Here is a 24,565-nt window from a genome sequence, read left to right as displayed (position 1 = left end):
GTGACCAGTAGATCTTCCTCTGCTGTCTTCGATGTTGTGCAGTTTGTATCCTTTGCATACAAACTCTTGTAAAATACTTTGGATTTGAAGAAGTGTCATTGCCTTTGAAGTAGAACCAGGTTGTTTCCTAGACTTGTCATTTATCCACAGACATAACTGAGAAATAATTGACCCTAACAGATTTGGGTGTGATTGATGCACCCTTTCATGTTTTCAAGTGATTAGATGCTGCCAAGAAAGCTGGGAAAGAACGGTTAGGGCGTAGTTTGAGCGCAGTGTACATAAAATCAGGATTTTGCACTCAAATGTTCTGCACACACAAAAATCTTGACCTTCAGAATGATTGCAGCTTGAATTTGCTTCGCAGTCACCAAACGTTTTGTTTTACTGATCTATGGTATGTACTGATGGCTTTTGTTGTCTGAAAGTAATCCAAACCTTTTTTTTTTGTACTTAAATATGCAGATGATCCAAAAAGGGCAAAATCAGAGAACAAGTTTTCAGCTTTTATTTGAAATGTGAATTTACACAGGGAAACTGAATGTCATGTTTGTGGATATAAAAAAAAGTTCAATAACAAAAACTGTCACACAAAAGGTGTGGTATGTCTTTTTGCAACATTCGTTCTAGCTTCCCACTGAATCTGAGCTTTGACAGAGGCACCTCTTGCTTTAATAAATAGTTTCATTTACAGAAAGAGTAATTAGTTATAAATATGAAGGCGCATTTTAAACATTTTTTTGTTAAAAGCAATCATAAATGTATTTGATTTCATTACAAAAAAACAAAACAGGCAGGCAAATCAAACAAGCAGAGATGCAAAATTGCAAATAATATTGGCAAAACCAGAATTGGCACAAAATGATAAACGAACAAACATGATGTTCAAACTCAAGTGAAACTTTAAATTATAGGCACTAGTTTCATAACACCCACCACACCAATTACCAGAACAGCTTCCTAACACCGGCACACCTTTTGATTCATGTTCATAGCACAAGAGGTAAAAGCCAGCAAAACATATTCGACTTGTCATCTTATTCAGGACATTTTTCCATTTTTTTTCATGGCATGAATGATATACACTGACAGAAATCTGTTAGGGGAATTTAATGAACCACAACAAAGTTTTCTTGGTTTCACTGGCTGAACAGGTGAACGGGGACAAAATCTGTTTTTGAGCTCAGGGTTTTCTTAATAGAAGGGAGTTTCTTTCAGATGTAACTCAGACCTAATGCCAACCTGTTCTCAAACTGTCCATCCTCAGCACTTCAATGGAAAAGTATAATTTTGGCAAACTGTCGCACAAATCAGAACTGAGGCTTTGGCCGAGGGGGTCATTAATCACCCGGGTTTCTCACGAGTCCTGATTTGACACACACAAAAAAAGGCTTTGGGGATTTAGCTTGCAGTTGAGGTTCAAAATGTACATTTCAAACAATTGAAATCAAAATAAAACAAAATACTGATATGGATGTTTGGACATACATTTCTTAAATAATTTGAATAAATAATTTCCAAAACAAACTTGTGCATACATTCTGGCTGATTTTACATGAGGAAAGATTCTTAAATGTCATACCCACACAGAGGTGCTTTCACTGTTGCAAGACATCAACGACTCTCTAACATTACGGGACATTTTCACCTGCACAGCATCATCATAGAGATCGCTCACCAACATCTGTTAAACACAGAGCATAAAGAGAGAAATGTGTGGACACATTTCAACCTGAGGGAGGTGGGAAAAGAACAGGGGAGAGGAGTGGGAGGAAAAGCTGGGCAATGAAGTGATACGGGCTGTCTGACAGATGACTGCAGCCAAACCAAGGCAGGTGATGTGTCCTCTGCTGGCGGAGCTGGAGTCGGGCTGGTTTCTTTGGCATCTTCTGGGCTGTCTGCACTACATGCCTGACCCCTCCAGAGCCTGACCCCACAGAGAAACACGATGGAAGGCCCTCTTTGACGCGATGTGGACACTATCCTCTCCTGTTTTAAATTCTGAATTCTATATATTTTTGGGACATAGTCTCTCTCTCTCTCTTCACTGTAAAAGGTATCTAGGTAGATAAAGTGCCATGTTGTAATGTCTGCCTCCTTGTGTTGATAGTTTGATTGGAGAGCCCCCTGCTGGCCCATTTCAGTAACAACCTTCCCTCCAGTTGTCGCCTGTGCCGCTGTAGGTCCGAGGAGCAGGAAGAGATCTGAGAAGGAGGTGAGGAAAAAACAAATTCAGGGTTAAATGGCGGTTAAATTTTGTCTACAGCATCTTACAGCATTTTATCTACCCCTTGAGGCCATAGTGTCTGTGGTGTACATACCGGCGCACAGGTTGGGCCAGTTTGCTGCGAGGCAAAGGGATCCCCCCTCCTGAAGAAGCACTGGGTCGGGGCAGGCCGCTGCGTGGAGGAGCCAGGGAGCGGGTGGGGGTGGAGTTGGCAGAACTCGGGTTGGATGTGGCCTTTACCGGCTGCCTCAAGGCCAGTGGGGACGGGGTGGCTGGAGTTCGCAGCTTACTGGGAGAGGGGACTGAAGACAGGCAGAGCAGAGCAGGAAAACAGTAAGATATAACTGGATGATGTTGGACAGTCTTTAAAGATAATATGCTTTCACAGGTTTCAGTCTGAAGTAATGATCAAGAGCACAATGGTGAGAGATAGATAATATGATGCCAATTCACATAATGTATAACACTAAACATCTATCTATCATCTAAAACATAGAAACACATGTACGTATGTCTTTCTTAACCACAATCACAAAATTCACAAATGAAGTCAAACCTGTTAGACACTACAAAATAAACCTTACAAAAAAACATTAGAAAATGAACAGAAAAGGCTAATTAATTAACTCTGCCTATGATTCTTAATGTTGACAGAATGAGGTGACACACACACACACTCGGCTTACACTAGTGGAAACCAGAAGCACATCTCATAGCACGACATCAATACAACCACGGCGTGGAACCACAATCACAATATTTAAAAAGGTGGAAACCCTCAGTGAATACTCACTGAAATCACTTTCTTCTCCAAAGCAACAGGAGAGTGGGACTAGACAAAGACGAAGACAACAGAGACAGGCCTTAAATCAGAGCTGGGAGGATGGGGTGTCTCTTACTGCCTGTTTGTTTTCTTAACAAACAGTGACTTTACATGGCCCCTGAGCAATATGAGCAACAACCCTATTTGCCATGTGGACAGTGATGGGACAGCTCGGGAGTCAACAATGGTGAGGAAAAAAAACTGAACCTTCATGATTTATTGTTAATTAGTTATTAGACCGCATTCGTTTTAGCCAGGTGTAGCTATTAAACTGGCAACTGGGTGTATATAATATGAACATTTTACACTGAAGACAAAAAATGGGATGCAACAAAATGATTAATACATGACAAGAAATTTGTGTTAATCACAATCAGATGGTGATTCTTTTTTCAAATGAAATATTTCATATGCAGTAGGTCAACTGTGGCCATACTAAACCAATGAATTTGCCTTGGATTACAGATTGTTTAGAGGAAAATGTTGTTGATAAAGGTGTCCAGTTTCTTTCCTTGCCAGGCAAATAGGTGCCTCATATCACTGCGTGACATGGCTGACACTGAAAAGCAATAATGAAAATTCTCAGTTGACTATTTTATTTAAAATGAAATAACATGTACAAAGACAAGAGAGTCAATAGAGCTGAATTTGTACTTAATGTACACAGATGTGTAATGAAGACAATATGAAGGTATAAGAGTATGCTGTTTGCTAATGACACGAGGAAAACAGGAAGGACATTTAATCCAAGTTAAGATGGCCGAACAGTAATGTGACTGTCAACCCTGGACCAGCAACAGCACAGTTTCACTGTTTTGACATTTCTGAGCCAATATGATCGATTTTATACTTAAACAGAAACCATTCGACACAGTCCTCGTGTGAGTAAGCTCTCCCTTTAAACTGTGAACGTTAAATCCTTTAAGTATGGTGGCATACCTGGAGTTATAAACTCGAGCTCATCTCTGACAACAGCCACCCTGCTCCACCTCTTTCTTTCCTTTTTTTCTTGCAAAGAAAGCAACAAAAACAGAGGCTAAAACGGCACCCGGAGTTACCTCAGAATCTCATAGTTAAGAGATGACAAGCTGGCAACTGGTGCATTAATGCACCTCCTCAGATCCATACAATCTATCTATTCACCATCAACACCATGTGCTTCAGTAGTCTATACCTTCAGTGCACAGGCAGCTGGCTATAGTAAGTCATACAGTGTGCATATGTCTGTGTGTGACATCGATCTCACAGCCTCCAGCTGGTTTAGAGCAGGCTGTTACCTCGCAGGGCAGTTGGGCTCTGGAGGTGCTGTTTGGGTTTCGGGGAGGAGCGAGAAGGGGTCGAGTATCTCGGGAGCTGACCTGCTGCTGGAAAACAGGGACATTTCAGCATGGGAGTCAGACTTCATTCTGCCTGAGATTCACAGCTTTACTGGAGAAAAAAAATGGGGCTGTTGAGGCAGTGAAGGCCACATAAGCCTGCGGTGCAGTTGGAGGCCACTAGGGGGCTCTACAGCCAAACATCCAGAGGCAGCTTCTTTCAAGTGGAGGAGCAGCAGGCTGTCAGAGCAAGGTGTCAGTGCCACGGTCGGGTTTAACAGCCAGTATACCAGCCTCAGCACAGACGGAGAAATAGAGGCTGGTTTTGGTTACACATGCTTTACAGTGAAGTGAAGTCATTGAGAGAGGCAGAAATGTAGGTGTCTCACATGCCCAGTACAGCCAAAGCTCCGAGAGAAAAACAAACCTTTCAACTGTAGAATTACATGATGTACACAAATACAAAAATCTATAACGATTCAGCAGAAAAATAGCAAATATCTGCTGTAGTGTAAAAAAGGCTCAGGCCACATGCACACCCTGCCCCTCAGAGAGCTGGTTACGACAGGATAAAGGCATTCAGTACACGTTTAACCAGCTGAAACCTGCCCTTTGACCCCTGTCTTCTCTACCTCTACTAACAGAGAGAGATTACCGTTTCTGGATTAAGGACAACACCATTACCTTTATCTCCCATTACAGGATTACATCAAATGGATACTCTTAATCCAGGTGGGATTCTACATAAAAACTATGTTAATGTCACTGATTCCAGGAGTCGTTCTGGATTCTTAGTGCTGCTGCTGCTGCCATGCTCTAATTCTGCAAGATGAGTGCGTTTCTTTGAAGTGAAAGTTATGCCAAGGCAATAAGAGGAAGGATGCGTGTGAGTAAAAGATATTACAACTGAAAATGATCAAAGACAAAGAGGATCCCCAAACACCAAAGCCATGACACTACAAAGCAGCACAGTCCTTGTGCTGCAGGTGCAGCCAGAAGGATTAACAGTATTCCCACACGCAGGATGACTAGCAAGAGATTACGCAGCCTGTCGTGTTTCTGAATGTTCAGTATACTTGGAGAGCAAAACAAACATTAATACAATGTCAGCTGACAACACAGTGATATCAGTAATGAATCTGACAAACTGAGTCAGGTAGCTACTGCAGCGTAAACATTAATTTACATCTTTGGAGGGTTTGTGTGTTTTGCAGTAAAATTAAAAACATGACATGTTGTGTGTGCATGTGTCTGTCACAGAACTCACTAGCAGACTGGCTCTGATGTCGAGGGGAGCCACCGTTTGGCACTTGCAGGTTGGACTCGCAGCTGCGGCTGTTCTTGACGGGCTCTGGGCCCTGGGTCGTCGCTGCTGAAGAGCGCGTGAGGTTGGGAAGACTGCGACGCAGCTTTTCTACAACAGCAACAACAGTAGAGAGTTAGCCAGTTAGTTAAAATGTAAAGTGTCCAGAATCCTCCATCTCTGCTGGCTCTGTTTACCTTCGTTCTTCACCACGTTGGTCTGCAGGTCGTGCCCGTGGCCCTGCAGCGAGTGGCGAGGCTGCTGCAGGCGGCTGATGACGGGCTGAGGCGAGCCGCGGCTGTGGCTGTAGTCGATGGAGCGGGCAGGGGAGCGAGAACGAGGCGAGTTCCTGGGGGAGGCACGGGGAGAGTGTCGAGGGGAGGGGCTGAAGCGGTTGGAGGGCAGGTGGAAGGCCGGGTGCACCGCCTCCTCTTCGTCCTCCAGACTGTGTGCATCCAACTCCTGGTCGCTGAAGGTGCTGCGCCGTAATGAGTGGCAGGACGAACCTGAGCTCCGCCTTGATGCTGTCGCTGCGTAATCTTGTCTCAAACCTGAAAAACATGGACACGCTCACAGTAACAACACACTATAAAAAAGCTGTTTGGTCACAGAGCACTGAGCAGTACTTCAGGTACAGGTACATACTCTCTTCCTGCATGCGTGCCAGTATCTGGACATCAGTGACATCATTGAGTTTGTAGGTGGTTGAGGAGCCCACTGAGTCCTCATCCATCTCCGAGGTGCTCAGCTCACTGTCAACCGATGACTGCGGGCTCACCGCCGGAGGATTCCTCTCGGCTGCTGCGTTTCGTTGGTGAACTGGCAAAGAAATAATTTGTAAACACTTTAGTGGCACATATTCAATAACAACAGATATTCTGTAATTTAGTGACCTACAGAGGGCCATACCTGCATTCCCAGGAATCAGTTGCTGTCTGACAATGGGCACTCTGCTGGGGGTTGAGGAGGGGGAGTTGAAGCCACTACTGTAAGGACTGTTGGCTGCGTTTGTGCTATACGGACTTCCATAACCCTGCTGGTTGTAGGGGCTTCCATACAGGCTCCTGCGCTTGTTGGCTGTAGAGTGACAGAACAGAACTAAAATATGTCAGTCCACATTACATCAGTGAAGATCAAAGGCATTACAGATGTGGTAATAACATTTTTAAGTTTTTATGCTTTAAAAGAGAGAAAGTTCTTGTTTTCAGCCAGGTTATTCTACAGTTTTGGGGCCTGAACTGTTAATGCTCAGTCACTCTGCATTAGAACAGACAAAAGAACGTTATATAGTCTGAAGATCCACAACCACACCTTTATACAAAGACAGTTAGAAGACGACTAAGACGAGCTAAGTAATCTTTTGTTTTGAAAGGGTCTAAACGGCTTACTTTACATCTTATTTTACAATTTAGAAATTACGAACAAAATGTGACAAAGAAATGTGAGTAGTGAACACACCAATCATCGTTAACTCTTAATATGATCATAGTGGGTGTATTGAGTCTGAAATGTCACATCATTTCTTTATTTATGCTCCTTGACCTCTACTTTATTACAGATCAGTGTAATATTGTTCTGGTAAGAATGGTGAGCAAAAGATGAAAATGTTGATGAAAAGGCTGTTCTCAACTAAAATTCTTCCCTTAATGGGATTCTTTGATCAACAGATGAGTTATTGAAAAATCAGTTAAATCATTTCTCCATGTCTTTGTCTTGGATTCAATCAAGCAGAAGGATCGCCTTTGTCGTCAAGTAACTGAATATTTAAAAAAACAAAAACACAACTAATCATCTGTGTCCTACTCAACCAAGAATAATAATTGTGGTAATGACTGATGAGTGGAATAAACAACTAAGAGTAGGCAGCCAACAAAATGTCAGTGTTAGAAGATGGAAAAACTGTCAAGATGCTGCATTTGTGGGGAGGAATCAACTTCTGACAACTTAACATTCATTGTTTCACATGCCCAGTATGTTAAACATATAACATGTGTACTGTAACTCATAAAAGACCCTGATGAGGCCTGTTACCCACCCCAGTATCTGACTACAACACCAGCAGTGTCTACTCTCAGCCGGCACCTTTCTGAAATCCCTACAGTGTGCTGGCAGTCTGGTCAAGTCTCTTAAACCGTATGCTGAGTGTGGGCGATAGAGTTCCTACATCATCAGCCGGGACAAACGCTGAACAATACATGCCATTCAATCCATACGCACAGAGCACAATGCCATTCTCTGTGAATCCCAGCGAAGCAGCAGTCAAAAGGCTCCAGTCCACAGAGTCCCTCGTCCCAGTCATGAGATCTGACTCTGGACAGGCTGCTGGACACTGGGGTAGTTCGGTAGTTTGGATGGTTAATGTCACTCGTTTACCCATCCCTCTGTTTCTTTCCTCCCCTCTCTGACTGGATGTGTTTACACAGCTGGGTGGTGACTGGAAAGGAGCCTTTTAAGATCAGCTACCTCCTCCTTCCACTTTCTCCCTCTCCTTGTGCTCTGCACTCTGTCCTCCTGCATTATTTAGGAAATACCATCATGTCCACTCTGCTGTCCATCCGCACGGCTCAGCTGCTGAGGAATGTCAACAACACAGCAACGTGTAGGTCTGTAACGCTGTGCACTTTAAAAACAATGGATGCTTTGTTTTCCATTTGACCTGGTGAAACTAACCTCCAATATTAGAGTCCAGATTTAATTGAAAACTACATACTGTATCTGTCGAGCTCCACTGTGTGCTTACGTGGCTAACAAATATGCATCAACACGCCACTGACAAACACAATCACATTTCTGTGAGTGCTTACAAACATGAATCATCTCTTGTGTACTATGAAGAAGAGGAATCACACTAGCTATGATGAGGAAACGTAAAATAATCTATGCTGGCTGGGTCTACAAAGTCGTGAGGGGGGCTGCAGCACATATGAACCCAGCCAGGGGTTCTGTGTTAAACTATTTGGAGGCAGTTAGACGACAACGTGTCCTATCACAGCACCTCTATTGTCATTAGAAAGAGACACAGACCAATCTAAAGGGACCTGCAGCACAGGGAACAACCAAAATAGAGTGTCCTCAAATCCTCGTGTCCTAAAACAAGAAGAGAAGTCAAAAGAAGAGAGAAGAACTGCTGTTTCCACTCACTGTGATTGATGCCATTTCAATTTACTGTGATATGAAAGTGTTCAAGAGGATTTTCCATCTTGGCTTTTAGACTGTGGAAACTTCGGGGCAGTTTCCACAGGCAGAAAAAAACAACTAACTGAGCCAGCAGACAACAGCCTGATATAAAATGAAGGCCTGGAGGGCTTAAATGGTGAGGAGGAAATGGAAGACAACATTTGGCATTGAGGTCTACTTGATGTAAAAAAAGAAATAAAAGAAAAAATGGCTTGAAACAGAGCTCCGAGCATATCACAAGAGAAGAGCAAACAGAGAAGCTTTTGTAAATGAGAGCGATTCCACAAAGGAGAAAAGGGGTAAAACTGGCTGAGACATGCAAGAAGGAGGTGACCTGACTGCACAGGATGAGGTTTAAGAAAAGTCAAAGCTTTTATGAGCAGGAGTAAGGCAGGTCAGCTATGTGACTGTGGTTGGGACCTCATGGGTCTTGTATGTGCGCTCGATCAACAGTGCAGGACAGCAGCACTATGGAAAAAAAAACAACTGCTGAACTGTTCAGCTCTGGCAGCACATGTTTGGACTGTTTATCAGGATTGTCGGACGAGTAGAGTCAACTCACAGCCGTCTCCTCCCTGTTGTTAGTCATATAACTGGAGCACGTCATCTGGGGATATGATTTTAACAGGGTGTACACAAGACAAAAGGTTTGGTCATTATTGACACACTACAACTAAAGTGCATGTTTTAAATATGCACTGCATAAGCTGCCACAGACGTAATGTTTAGAGACAGATGCAAACGTTTTATGATATAAGGATGTCGTCGCTTTGACTTGAATCTGCCACAAATGAAGACTTTTTTTTTCTCTTTGCAATTCCTTTGACACAAACTCAACCAACGCCATGGCAACCGGGTTTCCATGCTCCTGTTAGAGAGCGGGTGTGAAGGAGAGTAGCCAGGAGCCATGAGGGTGTGCCTGTGGTGAGTCTCTCTTTCACTCACTCACAGAAACGCTCTCAGAAGTAGGTGTTTAAGATCTGCTGGAGTCTTTTTTTTTGCATGCAGAAAAAGAATCTCAATTTTTACAAATATCTTTACTAACGCCCCAACCTTGATGTCTAATTGATTTGATTTAAAATGTTTTAACCACGTCTCCAGTGAATCACAAGACACCACAGAAAAGCTTTGTTGTTTTCTGCACTCCTTTGTGGAAGTGGTGACAACACCAGTGCCAACTGAGGAGAGAAGTGAAGGGAGTGGGATGGGTGGGGGTGGGGTGGGGGGGGGGGGGTGACGTTATCCTCCTTCCATACCTTCAGTGATGATATCACCACTATCACCCTTTCCTAAACCCCACTCAAGAGGCTAGTTATTTGTAGTAGTACTCATCTGCTGGACAGATAGCGTGCTTTGTTCACTAAGGGTCCTAAGGCTACATTTACACACAGATCTTAGTTAAATTTAGAGTTTTTATTAATTTTTTTTGCCTCAGAAATAAGCCTAGTTCATAAGCAGAAAAGCAGCCCATAGCAGTCGTAATGAAGGGAAAAGAGAAAGCAATTATTCTTTGTTTGTTTTCATTAAAGTTGCATTGCATATTCCTGATTTCAATGAGATTTATCATCAGTTAAGAAGCAAAAAATACCAGAATCTATGTGCTCATAAGCATATCTGATCTGTGTAATGAGCAAGGGGGAAAAATAAGCTGTGTGATCTGGATCCACAAAGGGGACACTCTAAACAAATCTCTGTATCCTTGAATGAGGAGGTGGTTGTGTGTCCAGGTGCAGTTCTTGTGCAACAGAGCTGAGAAGAGCACATCCTCCCCTGTGAAACAACCCTCAGCGGCCTATTGCTCAACATGATCTAACTGTCACATGGGCATACCGCTGTCAAAATGGAAACGACCCCTCTCAGTTTAGCTGCAAGGATTTGAGGCCGGTACTCTTCACTAAGGGACTGACTATAATTAGTGGCAGTCAAAGGCTCAGATGACAGACACAGACCAAGCATAAAGGACTACAAATAAGGTAGACCTGGGTGATATATTGTAGATGACTCACTATAATAATGTTTATGTATGATTTATACTGTATACAATTTCAGACTATTTTGAATTCTTCGTGTCGAGTACAACAATGAATTAAAATAGTAATATGCCATTCAGATACATCCAAGATGAGGCCTTCCAGTATAACACTAGTTTACATGCATTCTGGTGCTATATATATTATGATCTTTCAACATGGACCAATTTAAGATCTGCTGGTACCACCATCTCTATGTGCGCTAGAAAATGATGCACTAGAAAGAGTAAAACGTTTGACAGATGTGTATAAATAAATAAATAAATACTTTACATGCCCTAAGCACCTAGGTGCAATCATATGGCACAAAACGCTAAATATTTTGCATACCCCATGGTGAAGTATAAATTAAGCATTATTCTTCACACACATGGCTGCAAAGGAGTAACAGAAGAGGAAAAACTGAATCCTCCTTTACACTACGAGCACTGATAAAGCCTGACGATGTGCACAGCTTTGAGTGTCTGACAATCATTTGCCGCACATTCAATCCCGTATCCAAAGAAGAGACTCCCAAAACACACACACACACACACACACACACACACACACACACACACACACACATTCTCACAAACCCTCTAAGCTTTCAATAATTTGTAATGTCAACTGGCAATTAATGTTGTGCCGTTGATTTGTTTCAGCTCATCTGTGTCTGCCAGGTCATAAAACGGCAGCTTCCGTCATCCAGCGATTGACCACACAGGTACATGTGTGCAATTCATCTTCCCTTCAGAATAAGGGAAGCTTAACTACACTACGGAACATCTATGATGGACAATACATCCGTCTGTGCTTTGTCTGTAATTGTGTGTAGTAGTAGTAGTTAAAGAAATAAATAGTACAACATGGAGTCATTTCTTTTGTGTTTTCTTGTGCTTCAAAAATCAATTACAGGAAATTGTAAGATTATAACACAGGCTCGCTCCCGTAAATTAAAACTCTTAGTAATAAGAATAATCATAACAACATTTAGGCCCCCCTCTCATCTGGCCAGCAAGCATTTATAAAGAAGCTCTACATGGCTGGATCAATAATTCTTCATTCGCCTTATAAACAACAATCCTTTACAATTTTCCCATCAAATAATGTTACCATTTGTGTAGAAATTCTGACAGAGCACTCACTAGCAATCGACTTTGCACAGCTGTGGAGAAATCCCTAAATTGTTCAACTACATTGTTTAATTGCAGTCATCTACAACTAAAACTAAAACTAAAATTGCTTTTATGAAAAGAAGAAGAGCTCTAATGACTAATGTGATCTCATGGAATCCCTCCTGACTCCAGTGGTGCTATTTGCTATTGTAGCTGAACTCTAACATCCCAAAAGAGGGATTAACTAAGTGCATCACTGATGTTGTTACAGTTTTACTACTGCTGCTGCTGCTAAGAACAGTAGCAGTAATAGTAGTAGTAGTAGTAGTAAAGTAGTAGCAGTTGATATATGTTTCATGTTGGCTGGCATTGTTTACCTGACAGGGTGAGGTCCAGTCTGTGGATGAGGGAGCGCTTGGCTGATTCCATCTCAGGACTGGGGTTGTCGAGAGCTTGGCGACACCACACAATAGGACTCAAAGTTTTCTGCAGGGGGCTGTTGAGTTTCGCCTCATACAACCTGGAAAAACATGAACAGCATGCACAGTTGGCGCGGCATATTGCATGTTCATAAAGGCGATACAAGCAATCATTACACAAACATTAACTCTTCTCTAACGACAGCCGACTGTGACAGCTCACATCTCATGTGTGATGTGACCCAGCAGCTCTCACGGGAAATGAGATTGAGGGGATAACGAGTGCTTGGACAGTGTTTTATCACTGCAGTGGAAAAAAGGCATTTATGTGATTGTGCTTGTTGACACTGAAATTGCTATTTGTTTTAGTTCAGATCTATTCCATATTTAAATATTTGGAAATCTTGGGGTCCATTAAGTATTTAAGATGCTTATAAAAACACCACCAGTTAAAAACTTACTTAGAGGTGACATGCAGATATCTTACAGTTCACATGTTGCATGTGGTCTTTGTCTCTGGGGTCTCCCTTAACAGTGAACAACAAGCGTTTGAAAAAGTCCTTGGGTTCAGTGCTTAGTCAGCTGTATTGACTGAAATTGTCAAACCCTCTTAATACTGATGGGAACACATAAAGATATAAATAAGGCCACAAACGAACTGAATTGGCCACCACTTTCTGTTTGTCATATACAAGTAATACAGATGTGTGTTTATCCTTAACCTTTGTGGAGTGGAGAGGAGAAAAAGAGGAGAGTTTCCACTCAGAAGAGAAATCTGAGTCAGCAGCTGTCAGCTCTGGTGCAGCCATAGAGAAAGCTTTTCATGATGAAAGCAGAAACATTACAGGCAAAGACGGGGCAGCGCAGAGAAGCACAAGCCTGAAATCTGGGACTGCACATTTCCAATGTTTACCAACACAATGACCGTCATTCACATTTGCTACAGCACATGGTAAATCTACCGCTAACAGGCCCAACACTTCATACATGAGCTCCCATCTCTGAAACAATGTGTGTCATGTCCACATGCAGTAGCAGGAGTGTGACAAGCATCTATTGATAGGCCGAGCAGCACTGCGGGAGAACGCAGCCTTTCAAATCCAGTTTGATGCTAATTCAGGGATTACAGGAGTCTATGACGAGAGCCGGCGAGAGCTAGGCACTACATGGTAATCCCAGATATCAATCTGATCCAGAGGGCAAACAAACAGCCAGGGCATAATGAGACTTGCTCTGCTGAGCATCAGTGAGCAGTGTCTGAAAGTAGCCTGATGTCAAAGGCTCAGTGGCTGGCGCAGACTCACTGTTGCAAGCAACCGAGGGAAGACTCTACTGTGAGCTGGCATTCACCCAAATATTATCTACCTTTGTAGTAGTTTTGTCATTAAGTTGCATCAGGAGCTACGCCTTACATCTCTTATTACTGTGTCATTATCATAGAAGACGCCAGTCGAACAAACCCTTCCTTACAGGACAGATAACAAGGGCCATCTTCTGAGGACAGCCCATTATTACATTCATGTCTAGTCAGTAGCTGAAGCAATTTCTATCCTAACAGACCCTCTGTAAACCCATCTACCAAGCCTACATGTCTGATATCAGCCGTGTAACAAAGTCTCATCTCGGTGTGTGACTCTGCCTAGTCGAGGGATTTCCTTGAGTTGGGATGAGAGACGAGATTTAGACAGCAGCACAAATCCAATCACACTCTGGAGTTTCGAGGATTACACTCCTACAGTATATCTATGCAAAGCCACCTAACCCCTAAAAAACCCCTGAATGCTCAGCACTGGAGGAAATAATACGAACACAAAGTGTTGGGAGAGGATTAAGAACAGGAGCACGGATGAACATGTGGGCTGTCAGGATAAATCTGACAAGCAGGCCAACATGGTGCCAAATGGCCATCCAGGAGACACTCCACATGACCCTTTTATACTGTTGATAGCCATCTTTTGTAATCCTTTTTAACACCATGTTCGAGATCAGCTTTTTGACACTGGCATAGCATTTACTCCTACATGATGAGACAGTCCCATCACACATCTCTCTTCTCACTGAGTGCTGCTGAGCAACTTGTGGCTGAGTGCCAGCTGGTGAGCTAAAGGGAATTCAGAGGAGGAATATAACCATGGCTACCTCTCCCACATGGCTGTAATGGCAGGAAAACAACTTTCTTTTTCTCTCTTTACTGCACACACTGATCTTCTGCCACCACTGCCACGACAAGCCAAGCAATCTGCCACATCACAACACCAAAAAACGGTCCAACAGATGATCGGGGACTTCAGGGTCCTGACAGCTGAGAGCAGGAGCCTCAGAGGCCTACTGATCAGTCTCGGGAACAAATGCGCCAACTGTAAGCCATGTATGAGATAATGGGTAGATATTCGGCATTGACTGTGTGACAAAGCATGTCTATTGTGGACCATACGGTCCGAGAAGCGGCTTGGCATCGCCCACATGACTTGCCAAACAACCTTCAGTCAGTGATCCACAATGAGACCCCAACAGTACAGATGACTAGGACTGTTTATGCCAGACGTTTGTCGTGGTAGCTAACGTGTAGAGCAGCTGTGCCCAACACTGAAGGCTGTAAAGGCAAGATCCCTCCCAAGACAAGGCTGTCACTCACCAGCTGTCCTCGTCTTCGTGGAGACAATCCATGTCCTCGAGATCTAAGATTTCCACTTCGTCTAGGATTGATGTTTCCCCTTCATCCGTGAAAACCCCGGTGGTGTCTGAATAAAGTGAGTTCATACTCGACACAGAGGCGGCAGCCGATGCCCCCTCATATTCATACGCCCTCCTGAAGCTGATGCCGTCGTAAGACAGTCTGGGGCTCAAACAGCGGTTGTTCTCCAAGAGCCCCCCGTAGCCGCCCGTTCCGACGAACCCCACCCCAGGGAAGCCGGCCAGACCGGCTGCCATCCCCGCTGACAGGGACGACGAGTCGTATCCTTCGCTGAGGGGTCTGTGGTTCACTGACATCGCTCCGGAAGAGGACAACATTGTGGACCGACTCCGGAGCTGCTCATTCTGCTGTTCGAGTTTCTTCACCAAGTCCTGGAGCTTCCGCACCTCCAAGTCGGCGTTGATATTTGAGTTGATATCCTCCATAGTGGCTCCTCAGCCCTACGAAAATATGCAGTGGTCTGTGGTGTTTTTGGTCGTTTCTCTGCCGACAGTCTCTTTGTTTTTGTTTACTTCACTTTTATCGACGTATTCAAAGAAGACACTTCGGTGTTAGACGGACTTAAAAAGCTCAACATCGTCATCTTCTCCGGTTCGCCGTGCTCACGGGCAGGGTCGAGGCCATTTTCATAATACTCGTCACCAACTGTGAAAGACCAACAGGCGGCGGATAACATCACGTCACTGCGTTCAGCGTCGGGAGCGAGCACGTAACCAACACCTATTTGCGCGTGCACAGATCTACAACTACTCATGCACAAACGCGCTTGTCATTTATTTTACTACAGAGAGGTCGTTTTTTTTACACATGCTTTAATGTGGAATATGAATATTAAACTGAAGCAAGACTTTAACAACCCAATAATTATCTGATTATTAATTTACCTGACTGTTGATCTTTTTATTTTTCAATTATCAATTTATTTATTGACCCACAGGAATACATTCCTGGTCCAATTCATCCCTACAGGAAAATGTAAAGTGAAACATGGTGACAAAAATTATACATATATTACTCAAAATGTACACTACAAAATAATAATAAAATAATATCAACAACTCAAACACATGAGCACAAACTGTTTATTTTCATATACAAACATGTTGTAAAAAAAAAAAAAAAAAAAAAAAAATCGCAACAAGTCTTATGTGTATGTCACTTGTTTCTGCGTCTCAAGACTCAGTCTTAAGAGAGTTCCAGGGCTTCCTCTGACTCCAGATGCTCCTCAGGTTTTTGAAACGCCGCCCCCGCTCGCTCTCCAGCTCCAGCCTCCATGCTCTCCTCCCCCAGCCCCTGGCTGGTCATAGAAGTTTCCAGCCCGTCCTGGTCAGCGCTGGCGTTCTGCGACTCAGCTCCCTCGTCGTCCTCATCCTCTACATCCATCTCAAAAACACGAATGTGCCTCAGATTGGCACTCAGCTGCCAGGAAAGAAAAAGTAAATGTTAGGAAACAGTCCATTACATGAATTCACTGGCAGAGAAATGTGAGAATGCAGAAAATGGATCATCTGACGTTATTGATCCCTGGAACAGTTAATTCTCACATAATATCCCAAATAAAATCCCCTTATACTAAATAAAACGGGAAGTCCTGGATATAAATTGAACTTACCACACAGGCCACTTTGCGGATTCCATTGACAGCTACAAACTGAGCCTTCATGCTCTCCAGTTCACGCCACTGATTCCCCAACACCAGGCCTTGGCAGGGGATGGCTCTGCTCTGCTGGTACAACCTGACAATACAGGGGACATCTTATGCTTCATCCCTGCTGTCTTTAGAGAATGACCTGAACTAAACTATTGTACAACATTTTCAAAAAAATGTAATGCACTCAATCAATTCTAACATTCAGCTTCCTTGTCCTGATTGTGAAACAAACTGCACATTCAGATTGGTGAGAATTATTATCATGAAAGGGAGATATTCCTAATAATGCACACAGACACAGACACACAGACACACAGACACACAGACACAGACACAGACACAGACACAGACACAGACACAGACACACACACACACACACACACACACACACACACACACACACACACACACACACACACACACACACACCTCAGGTTAGGGTCCCAGTTGAATTCGGTCTCACAGCTCAGGGTGGAAGCAAGAGGAAGCTGAGCCAGGACACGCCTCCTGTTCTCTTCTTCTGAGCCTTGCAAGACAACTGTTAGCATTTCATCGTCATAGAAACGAGCATCCAGGCAGCTGTACACATAATTAGGCCTGAAAAACAAAATCACGGTCAAGTCATGGTAGCAACACCTTCACTTGCTGAGGAATTACTTTGCATTTATGTCTGTTTAACCGGTGAATTGGAAGGAATGACATGAGTGGCACTGACTGGGCTGCAGCATTATCATCATCTGCATTGTCAAGATGGTGGCTGAGGTCGATGGACATGACGCTGTTGGGGATATGTCTGTGCGAGCAAAACAAATGGGGTTATAAACACAGATTAAATACAAACAAACTCACACACCCACCCACAATCACACAAATGTACCTGTTTGGGTCTGTTCCTTTGCGTAATAGGTAGAGCTTGCAGGGTGAAATCTCCGGCATGCAGAACAAAACGTAGTGCATTTTGTTTTTCTTGTCATTCCACCTGTGGTACGACCAAGATATATCATTAATACAAACCCCCACCTGACTGCACAGGCCATTAGGAGACTGCAGGGTGTTTGTGTTTTACGTACAAAGATGGAAGTTCAAAAAGTCGTGGAGTGTTTTCAGAGCTGGAGAGACAATGGACATGAAGAAATAAATACAATTTAAAATCACGTTAATTTAGTCACGTTTCAAATAATACAGATGATCAATAGAGACATGTGATCATACCTCTCTGGCACGGTGTACAGAGGCAAAAAGACGGCCTGTTTTACAGACTTCCCAATTACTTCCTGCAAATAAACAGAATAAGTCACATTTTCATCTTACGTTTATGTTCAGTTATCTTTTATTAAACAACTACAATGCTGCAGGAAAGCCTTTGAAAATGTAGCTTTAAGGTAGGCCTTAGACAATATTTCCAATTCTGTGTGTAGTTCAGAGTGTTCCAGACTTCCTGTATAAGAGTCCCTGACATTTGTAACTAAATGCTTAATGATACTGGTGACAAACAGGAAGATGGACAGCACAGAAAACTCACTGCAGGTTTCTGTAGACACTGCTCAATCACATTCTCCATCATCCTCTTGACAAAGTGCAAAGACTTCTGGGGGTGTGAAGGAAACAGCAAAGGACTCTCTAGATAAACAACATTTTATCTGTTAGTTATGGCAGTAGAGTATTTTAAGTATAACTGAGACGCCAAACAAACTATTTTAGCCTCATTCCAAAACACAGTTATAAAACTAGTAATAACTAATAACCATTCTTCTGCAAGTCAAGATCATAGTTCACCCTTCAGGTGTGTGCTCTCCTGTAAAAACTTCAGCCACTGATTTCCCTTTGTGTTGGGCGGAGACACGAGGTCCTCGTCCTCATCCTTCAGGTACTGCAGAGTCCATATGGAAGAGAAACCAGAATGTTGTAAAAACAGCAGCTCCATTCAAAAACACCTGAAGCTATGCAACACAAAACCACTTACCTGACCAACTCGTTCTACGTTGAAATACTTCCCTTTACGATCAAACAGTTCTTCGTTCTGTTAAACCAGAGAGCAACTAAACTCAGTTTGTAAAACGCGATAAATACGTTGATCAAACGGTCATCACAGTGTCGTTATGCTGATCTCACCTCGCTGAAGTGCTCAGACAGGAAGTCAGCAACAAAGGCAATGTCCTTCTGAGTCATCTGATGGATTAACCAACATGTTCAAATTATAAAATCATTTCAGGAACACTTAAAGCAATCACAAATCTCTCTCTGATTACTCACCTTGTTGAGCTCTGGTGGTACATGCTCCTCACACATTCTTAGCATAGCTGTGGGGGAACAAAAACAGAGGAAAAACAAGGGTTAAAACTTTACACTTACAAACAAATGCATGTCAAATTGCATGAATGTAATTTGTACATTTGATTCTTACCTACATACAGCCACCGAAAAAAGGCTTTGAAGTTCTTCATGCTTTTGTCAATCACCCTAAATGACAAAATAAAAGCAGTGACTGTGCAGAGCAGTGACATATGGAAAACAGCAAACTATGTGAGCATTGCTAATGATACAAGGAGCTAATTCATTCAAAAATCGTTGGACTCACTGTAGGAGTTCATTGGCTTTCAGAGAAAATGAGCCCACCGCTGTGATCGCACCTGAAAACATACAAACACACACATGTGGTTATTGATGATCAAAAAGCTGAATTGTTGCTAATCATGCAGGTTAGGGACACGGTACCTTCTATAGCTGCTGAATCCAGACCGAGGGGCTCGAACTTCTGCTTCCACAGGGACATGCCTTTCACCTCGCTGAGGTGATACAACAGAGCCTCAGAGCCGCTGCAGCGAGTGAGAGGGAGGGAGAGTTTTAACTGAGAAATCTCAGGCAGCAGGCAGCATGGAGGCGAAGTGACAGGCTGAACATACCTCTGCAGGTGGCTGATCACCAGCTTCTGGATGCTGGAGTAAGAGGACTCAATGGACTGGCCGAGCTTCTTCAGGCCCTAGGATGAAAACAGAAGATGTGTTTTCCAGTTTCCAGGAAATCTGAACTGCATAGAGGAGCATTGGCACCACCACTCTCACTCTCACCTTGACAGTCAGCTGGTTCATGAGGAGAGCCTGTAGTTCAGGGCTACATGAAAGCAGAGAGGCAGTGGTAAGAACAATTAGAATCATCCCTACAAACACACATGCTTCCACAAACTAAAATAACTCGCCCAAGATATGTTGCCACCATCTACAGGACACTCCAAACATTGCAGGATAACAATGAGCAAAGACGAACAATAGAAATGGCCTCTCCTCTCACCTTGATTGTCCCCACAGCAACAGCTCCAGAAACTCATCTTGAACTTGAGTGCTTGTGTTCTTTTCCTACAAGGACGAGGGAAATAAGACATTTGTTTTGCTCTCTCACTTTGGCCAATTTAGACGACAAACCACAACTACTGACCTGGACAAACTTAGTGAGTCGAAGATCCATCTGCATGAGGATGTCCTCCCAGGCTTCACACATACACGTGAGCGAGAGGTGCAGGTACTGCAGCAGCGTAGAGATGTGGGTGAACTTGCGTGCCATCCTGGTCACTTCAGGCAGACAGTCTGACAACAAACCTGTGTCCAGCTGGAAGACCAAGATAAGCATTGAAAGAAGCGCAGAAAAAGACAAGTTAGAACAGAGACGAGGACATGAAGAAAAAGTTACAAGAGCTGGAAAATGAAGCCAAATCATCCATCTCACCTGAATATAGCAGATCTCTGGGTTGTTGTCAGCAGACCTGACCTCTGAGATGACAGACAAAGACTTGAGATCACTGGAAAGACTCAGGCTGCGACAGGTTCCTGATACCTGTGTGTGAGTGTCATTAAATCAGGAGAGTTGGATCATTAAATGTAATATTGTATTCTTCAGGTATCAGTTTGAGATGTTTAATATTGGATTCTTTCTGTCAATATTCAAGATCCTTCAAATGGTATAATTTTTTGTGCCACAGGTTCAACTAAGGTGTTTACTTCAGAATTGTCTAAAACCATGCAATCCGTTACAATTGCTTTGTGATTAATGTCATCATTGAAGCTGCTAAAGTGCATTTTTTTGTAAGATGTTTCTACTGTGCGATCGATTTAAGTTAGACTTTTGGTTTTGCTGTTTACTGACACAATTCTGCACTGCAGATCAATCTTCCCCACCTAATATCTTATCAGAGACCACTACATCAGTGTAAACTTGATTAATTAAGTATTCTGGAAGAGGTAACTGATAGCTGTTAGGAATGAATGAAAGAGCCTCACCCCCGTTAGAGTGGCAATCTTGTACATCCCATAGGCATAAAGCTCCACAAAGCCAGCGTCTCCTCCAAGAACAAGTACGTTCAGCCTGCAGGGAAACAAAACAGGGTGATGAAATAATTTCCAGTGCAACTTAAAAAAGAATTCGGCATTAAAAAAATAACAGCTTAACTTTACCTGATTTCTCCCAGGAGATTCATTATCTCATCAGACTTTTCCTCGCTGTAACACAGACAGATACATATGGTGGCTAAAACAAGCAAAACATACTTATATCAGACAAATGAGTTATGTATTAAAATGCTGCCATACCTGAAGATCTTTGAAGTTGTACTGTAGCTGGGGGAAAACAAAAGTTTGGACAAATGTTAATCAGTCAACCTAGGAGTTGCTTCTTTATAATCTGATGTTTAATGAATGCTAGTGTCACCTCTTGGGGAGTGTTGGTAATTTGGGAAGAAAAAGTTTGGATTCATCCTCTGAGTTGTAGAAGGAGCTGAGGGCACTGAAACACATCACAAAGACCAAACATTCATAATCATTCTAGAAAAGCAGACGTCCTTTAGTGCCACAGGTTTGATCCCTGAGCCTCACGCATACCTGCTCTCCTCCATCACCTCCATCCAGTGCATGCAGGTTACAGGGTTCTGCATTGGAAACACGTGGAGGATCTCGGCTTTCTCGACGCCACACAGGACCACCTGCTTGGTGTCTCCGAGGCTGAAGGCCAATACTGGGGATTAAAGAGAGAATAACAGCTTCATGGTCCCATCAACAAGCAGACGACTAAAAGCAGAAACATGTACACATCATTCCTTACTTTTGCCATCAGGTCGCCAGGCGAGTGCAGTGATCTCCTTCCCAGTGTACTCACTGGGTGGTAAGCTCCAAACACGCTGGAAACTAGCCAAGCGATGTAGCAGCAACTATGGACAAACGTGAACCCTAAAATTGTAAAACTACAAAAGATACCAAGACTTAGAAGAATTTTTTTTAAGCCTACCTCTCCAGTTGTGTTGGCCAGAGCAATAAGATCCCTTTTCGGAGACCATGCCATACACAGGACAGGGTTAGGAAGCTGCTTCTCTCCCACTTGCCGGAAGGCAGGCATGTTGGGGGCTGGAAAAGGTGAAAGCTTTTAATAAATACATAAATATTCATTTGGGAAACTAAACTTAAAGAAACGCTCTAATGTGATAAGATAACGCAATCCTGTTATTGGTGCTTGAGGAAGACAGTTGAGCCTATTTTGATAATGTATTAATCGTTTGAGTAATTTTTCAAGCTAAAAATAACATACATTTGCAAAATATGCTATACAAAACATCTGAAGTTGTCCCCTTAGCATCTGGGAAAAGCTACTGACATGTAAATGTAAAAACGTGTGCAGCAGGAGAGCAACGTTAGCGGTAGCCGGGACCTAAAACTAACTAACTAACTAACTAAGTACCTAAGTACCTAAGTAACTAAGTAACTAACACTCGGTGCTAACAATCTAGACCGTTACGAGTTGACAGATCCAAATCGTCTCTTCCAGTGTTGGATGTTGGATATTATGCTAGCAGGTTTGTTAGCAAGCCGACGAGTCTAACATAGAGAAAACCCCCAGAGCGGATTTCATTACAGGCGGCGACATAATAACTGCGCCATACCGTTGTGAAATATGACAGCGTCAAACACAGTCTGCTCCGTGTGAAATGCTACATTTAAGTTGTCTTCATAATGTTTTTACAAATACGCGGACAGCGCCATATTTTCCCTATGACCAATCATTGTGGAGCAATGGGAGCCGTGAGAGGACAAACCTGCTCAGAGGGAAAACGCAATTCGTAATTGGATGAGTACGCTTGAACTGTGCTTGGCCAAACGTTGGTATTGCATTTGTACAGCAGGATTAAATGCAAGGCCCAGAAACAGTCAAAATGTTTTAGATTTAATGTTGTTAGAAGTATCTCAATACTATTGTTTCTGTATTCATTGATGCTAGTGGAGGTAGCTTATAGAAAAACATAGCTTAAGTTTAAGGAAGTACAGCATCCCGTCTGATTTGGTGCTGGAGATGACAGATGACAGTGAACTTGAGTGTTCACTGCCCCCAGTGGTCACAGTGAGGAAGTGCAGCACATACATTCATCAAGCTGGCGACGCTGCACAGAAAGCCGCATACTAGTTTAACAAGTTTAGCCCACAATACATAGTTGGAGACTAGCTTTATTTATTTAGCTAGATTGCTATAGTTAAATAGCAATAAATTATAGCTAGCTGCTTAGCCTAATAGCTAATGCGTTTTTTGTGAGTAGTGCTTTTTGCATGTGTGTTTTTTTAGTTATTTCTGTTTTACATTACAAAACCTTGAACTTGACCTTAGTGACTCTTTGACATGACATACTAATGTACTCTTGTGTCCAGGCTAAAAAGTGACAATAACATTTCTTGAAGGTAGAGCAAGGGCTTATTGGTATTTTATATTTATCCAAAAGAGGTTACTTCAGGTGCAGACCGACAAGAATGACCTCACCAATGTACCTTATATTTAGTATATTAATACTGCAGATTCGTATATATCTCATGACCATAGAACAACAACTAAGTGATTTATATACAGTATAAGGTTCTTTAAGTTTGGACTTTACAAAACTGAACCGCTGAAAAAGGAGGCTTTGTTTGTTAAACCATCATTGATATTACATGTACAGAGGCCGCATTTTACCTTTACTGCTGAAATAATACAGACTTTATCAGATGAATTATAATTTTCAAGTGTAATCCACCTGTTGTGTGTCAAGATGATGCTTATGCCTGACCATGCTAGCAATACAGGACTAACATTATAGATAAATACTGTACGTAGGCGACATGCAAACATAATCTGTGATGCAAAAAATAGTGCTGTGGTGGGCACATGCAGTATAAAAGTGTATTGAAATGCTCCAGTACTGTTAGATCACAGCACAGTTTCAGGTCTGTAGGTTATAGAAGTCACCACTAAATAATGCAGTTATTTTTAAATGATACCTTAGTATCAGTTATTACTAATTGGGGTACGGTGACGAGCGAGTGGAATTTTAGAGGATTACTGATTAGCTGGTGTGTGTGTGTGTGTGTGTGTGTGTGTGTGTGTGTGTGTGTGTGTGCAGTAGATAGTTATTACAGTGGAAATTCCTTCTTATCACTGGCACTTAACTGTAATCAGTAGATTGATGAAGAACCAGAATAGCTCTGAGAGCACAAGACGTGATAGTGGCCTAGAAATAGACCAAGTGAGGCTGCATGGTCCTCGACTGTCTGATATCCGTCTAACCTGCTGTTTAGTCATTAGTCTGAGCCACCGCTCCCCAGCTATACCAAAGGAGACGATTCTCTGTCATTTGCTGACTGCGCCGAGAGTTTAAAATGATCTGTGCATTATTTGGATCTTCACATGCTCCATGTAAGTAGCATTGACCTTGACCAAACCCAGCACTGGTCTTTGCTAAAACCCTCCCAGGCCCAGTTTAAGATAACATACTCATAGGTAAGACAGGTAAGTGGGTGGTCTGGGGTCATCAGGGTCAACTCA

General features: G+C 42.8%; 2 protein-coding genes across 3 annotated transcripts; both read right to left on the bottom strand.

The window, feature by feature from the left end:
• Nucleotides 1-2,082: 2,082 nt before the first annotated feature.
• Nucleotides 2,083-15,682, bottom strand: slain2 (SLAIN motif family, member 2). 2 transcript variants are annotated; one of them, XM_070909078.1, is made up of 10 exons: nt 15,028-15,682; nt 12,351-12,493; nt 6,579-6,746; nt 6,315-6,488; nt 5,867-6,220; nt 5,634-5,780; nt 4,328-4,414; nt 3,021-3,059; nt 2,322-2,529; nt 2,083-2,204 (listed from the first exon to the last, which is right to left on the bottom strand). In XM_070909078.1, exons 1-10 carry the CDS (start codon nt 15,510-15,512, stop codon nt 2,141-2,143), a joined length of 1,869 nt encoding a protein of 622 aa, XP_070765179.1. In that variant the 5' UTR covers nt 15,513-15,682; the 3' UTR covers nt 2,083-2,140. The 2 variants fall into 2 exon arrangements, with proteins under 2 accessions (XP_070765179.1, XP_070765180.1); XM_070909079.1 differs by lacking the exons at nt 3,021-3,059; nt 4,328-4,414.
• Nucleotides 15,683-16,178: 496 nt separating this feature from the next.
• Nucleotides 16,179-22,765, bottom strand: anapc4 (anaphase promoting complex subunit 4). The gene is made up of 28 exons (XM_070908835.1): nt 22,659-22,765; nt 22,010-22,125; nt 21,827-21,932; nt 21,607-21,739; nt 21,437-21,511; nt 21,319-21,345; nt 21,184-21,228; nt 21,010-21,094; nt 20,459-20,566; nt 20,171-20,341; nt 20,027-20,091; nt 19,807-19,849; nt 19,642-19,718; nt 19,454-19,554; nt 19,317-19,368; nt 19,143-19,198; nt 18,992-19,038; nt 18,851-18,907; nt 18,702-18,758; nt 18,515-18,608; nt 18,261-18,358; nt 17,951-18,012; nt 17,809-17,847; nt 17,616-17,717; nt 17,454-17,531; nt 17,168-17,335; nt 16,700-16,823; nt 16,179-16,506 (listed from the first exon to the last, which is right to left on the bottom strand). The coding sequence occupies exons 2-28, from the start codon at nt 22,115-22,117 to the stop codon at nt 16,273-16,275; spliced, it is 2,412 nt and encodes an 803-aa protein (XP_070764936.1). The 5' UTR covers nt 22,118-22,125; nt 22,659-22,765; the 3' UTR covers nt 16,179-16,272.
• Between the last annotated feature and the right edge of the window lie 1,800 nt (nt 22,766-24,565).

This window comes from Enoplosus armatus, chromosome 7 (assembly GCF_043641665.1).
Source record: "Enoplosus armatus isolate fEnoArm2 chromosome 7, fEnoArm2.hap1, whole genome shotgun sequence".
In the NCBI taxonomy this organism is placed as follows: domain Eukaryota; kingdom Metazoa; phylum Chordata; class Actinopteri; order Centrarchiformes; family Enoplosidae; genus Enoplosus; species Enoplosus armatus.
Note: the sequence above shows the minus strand (reverse complement) of the source record. Positions and strands in the feature narration are given on the sequence as shown.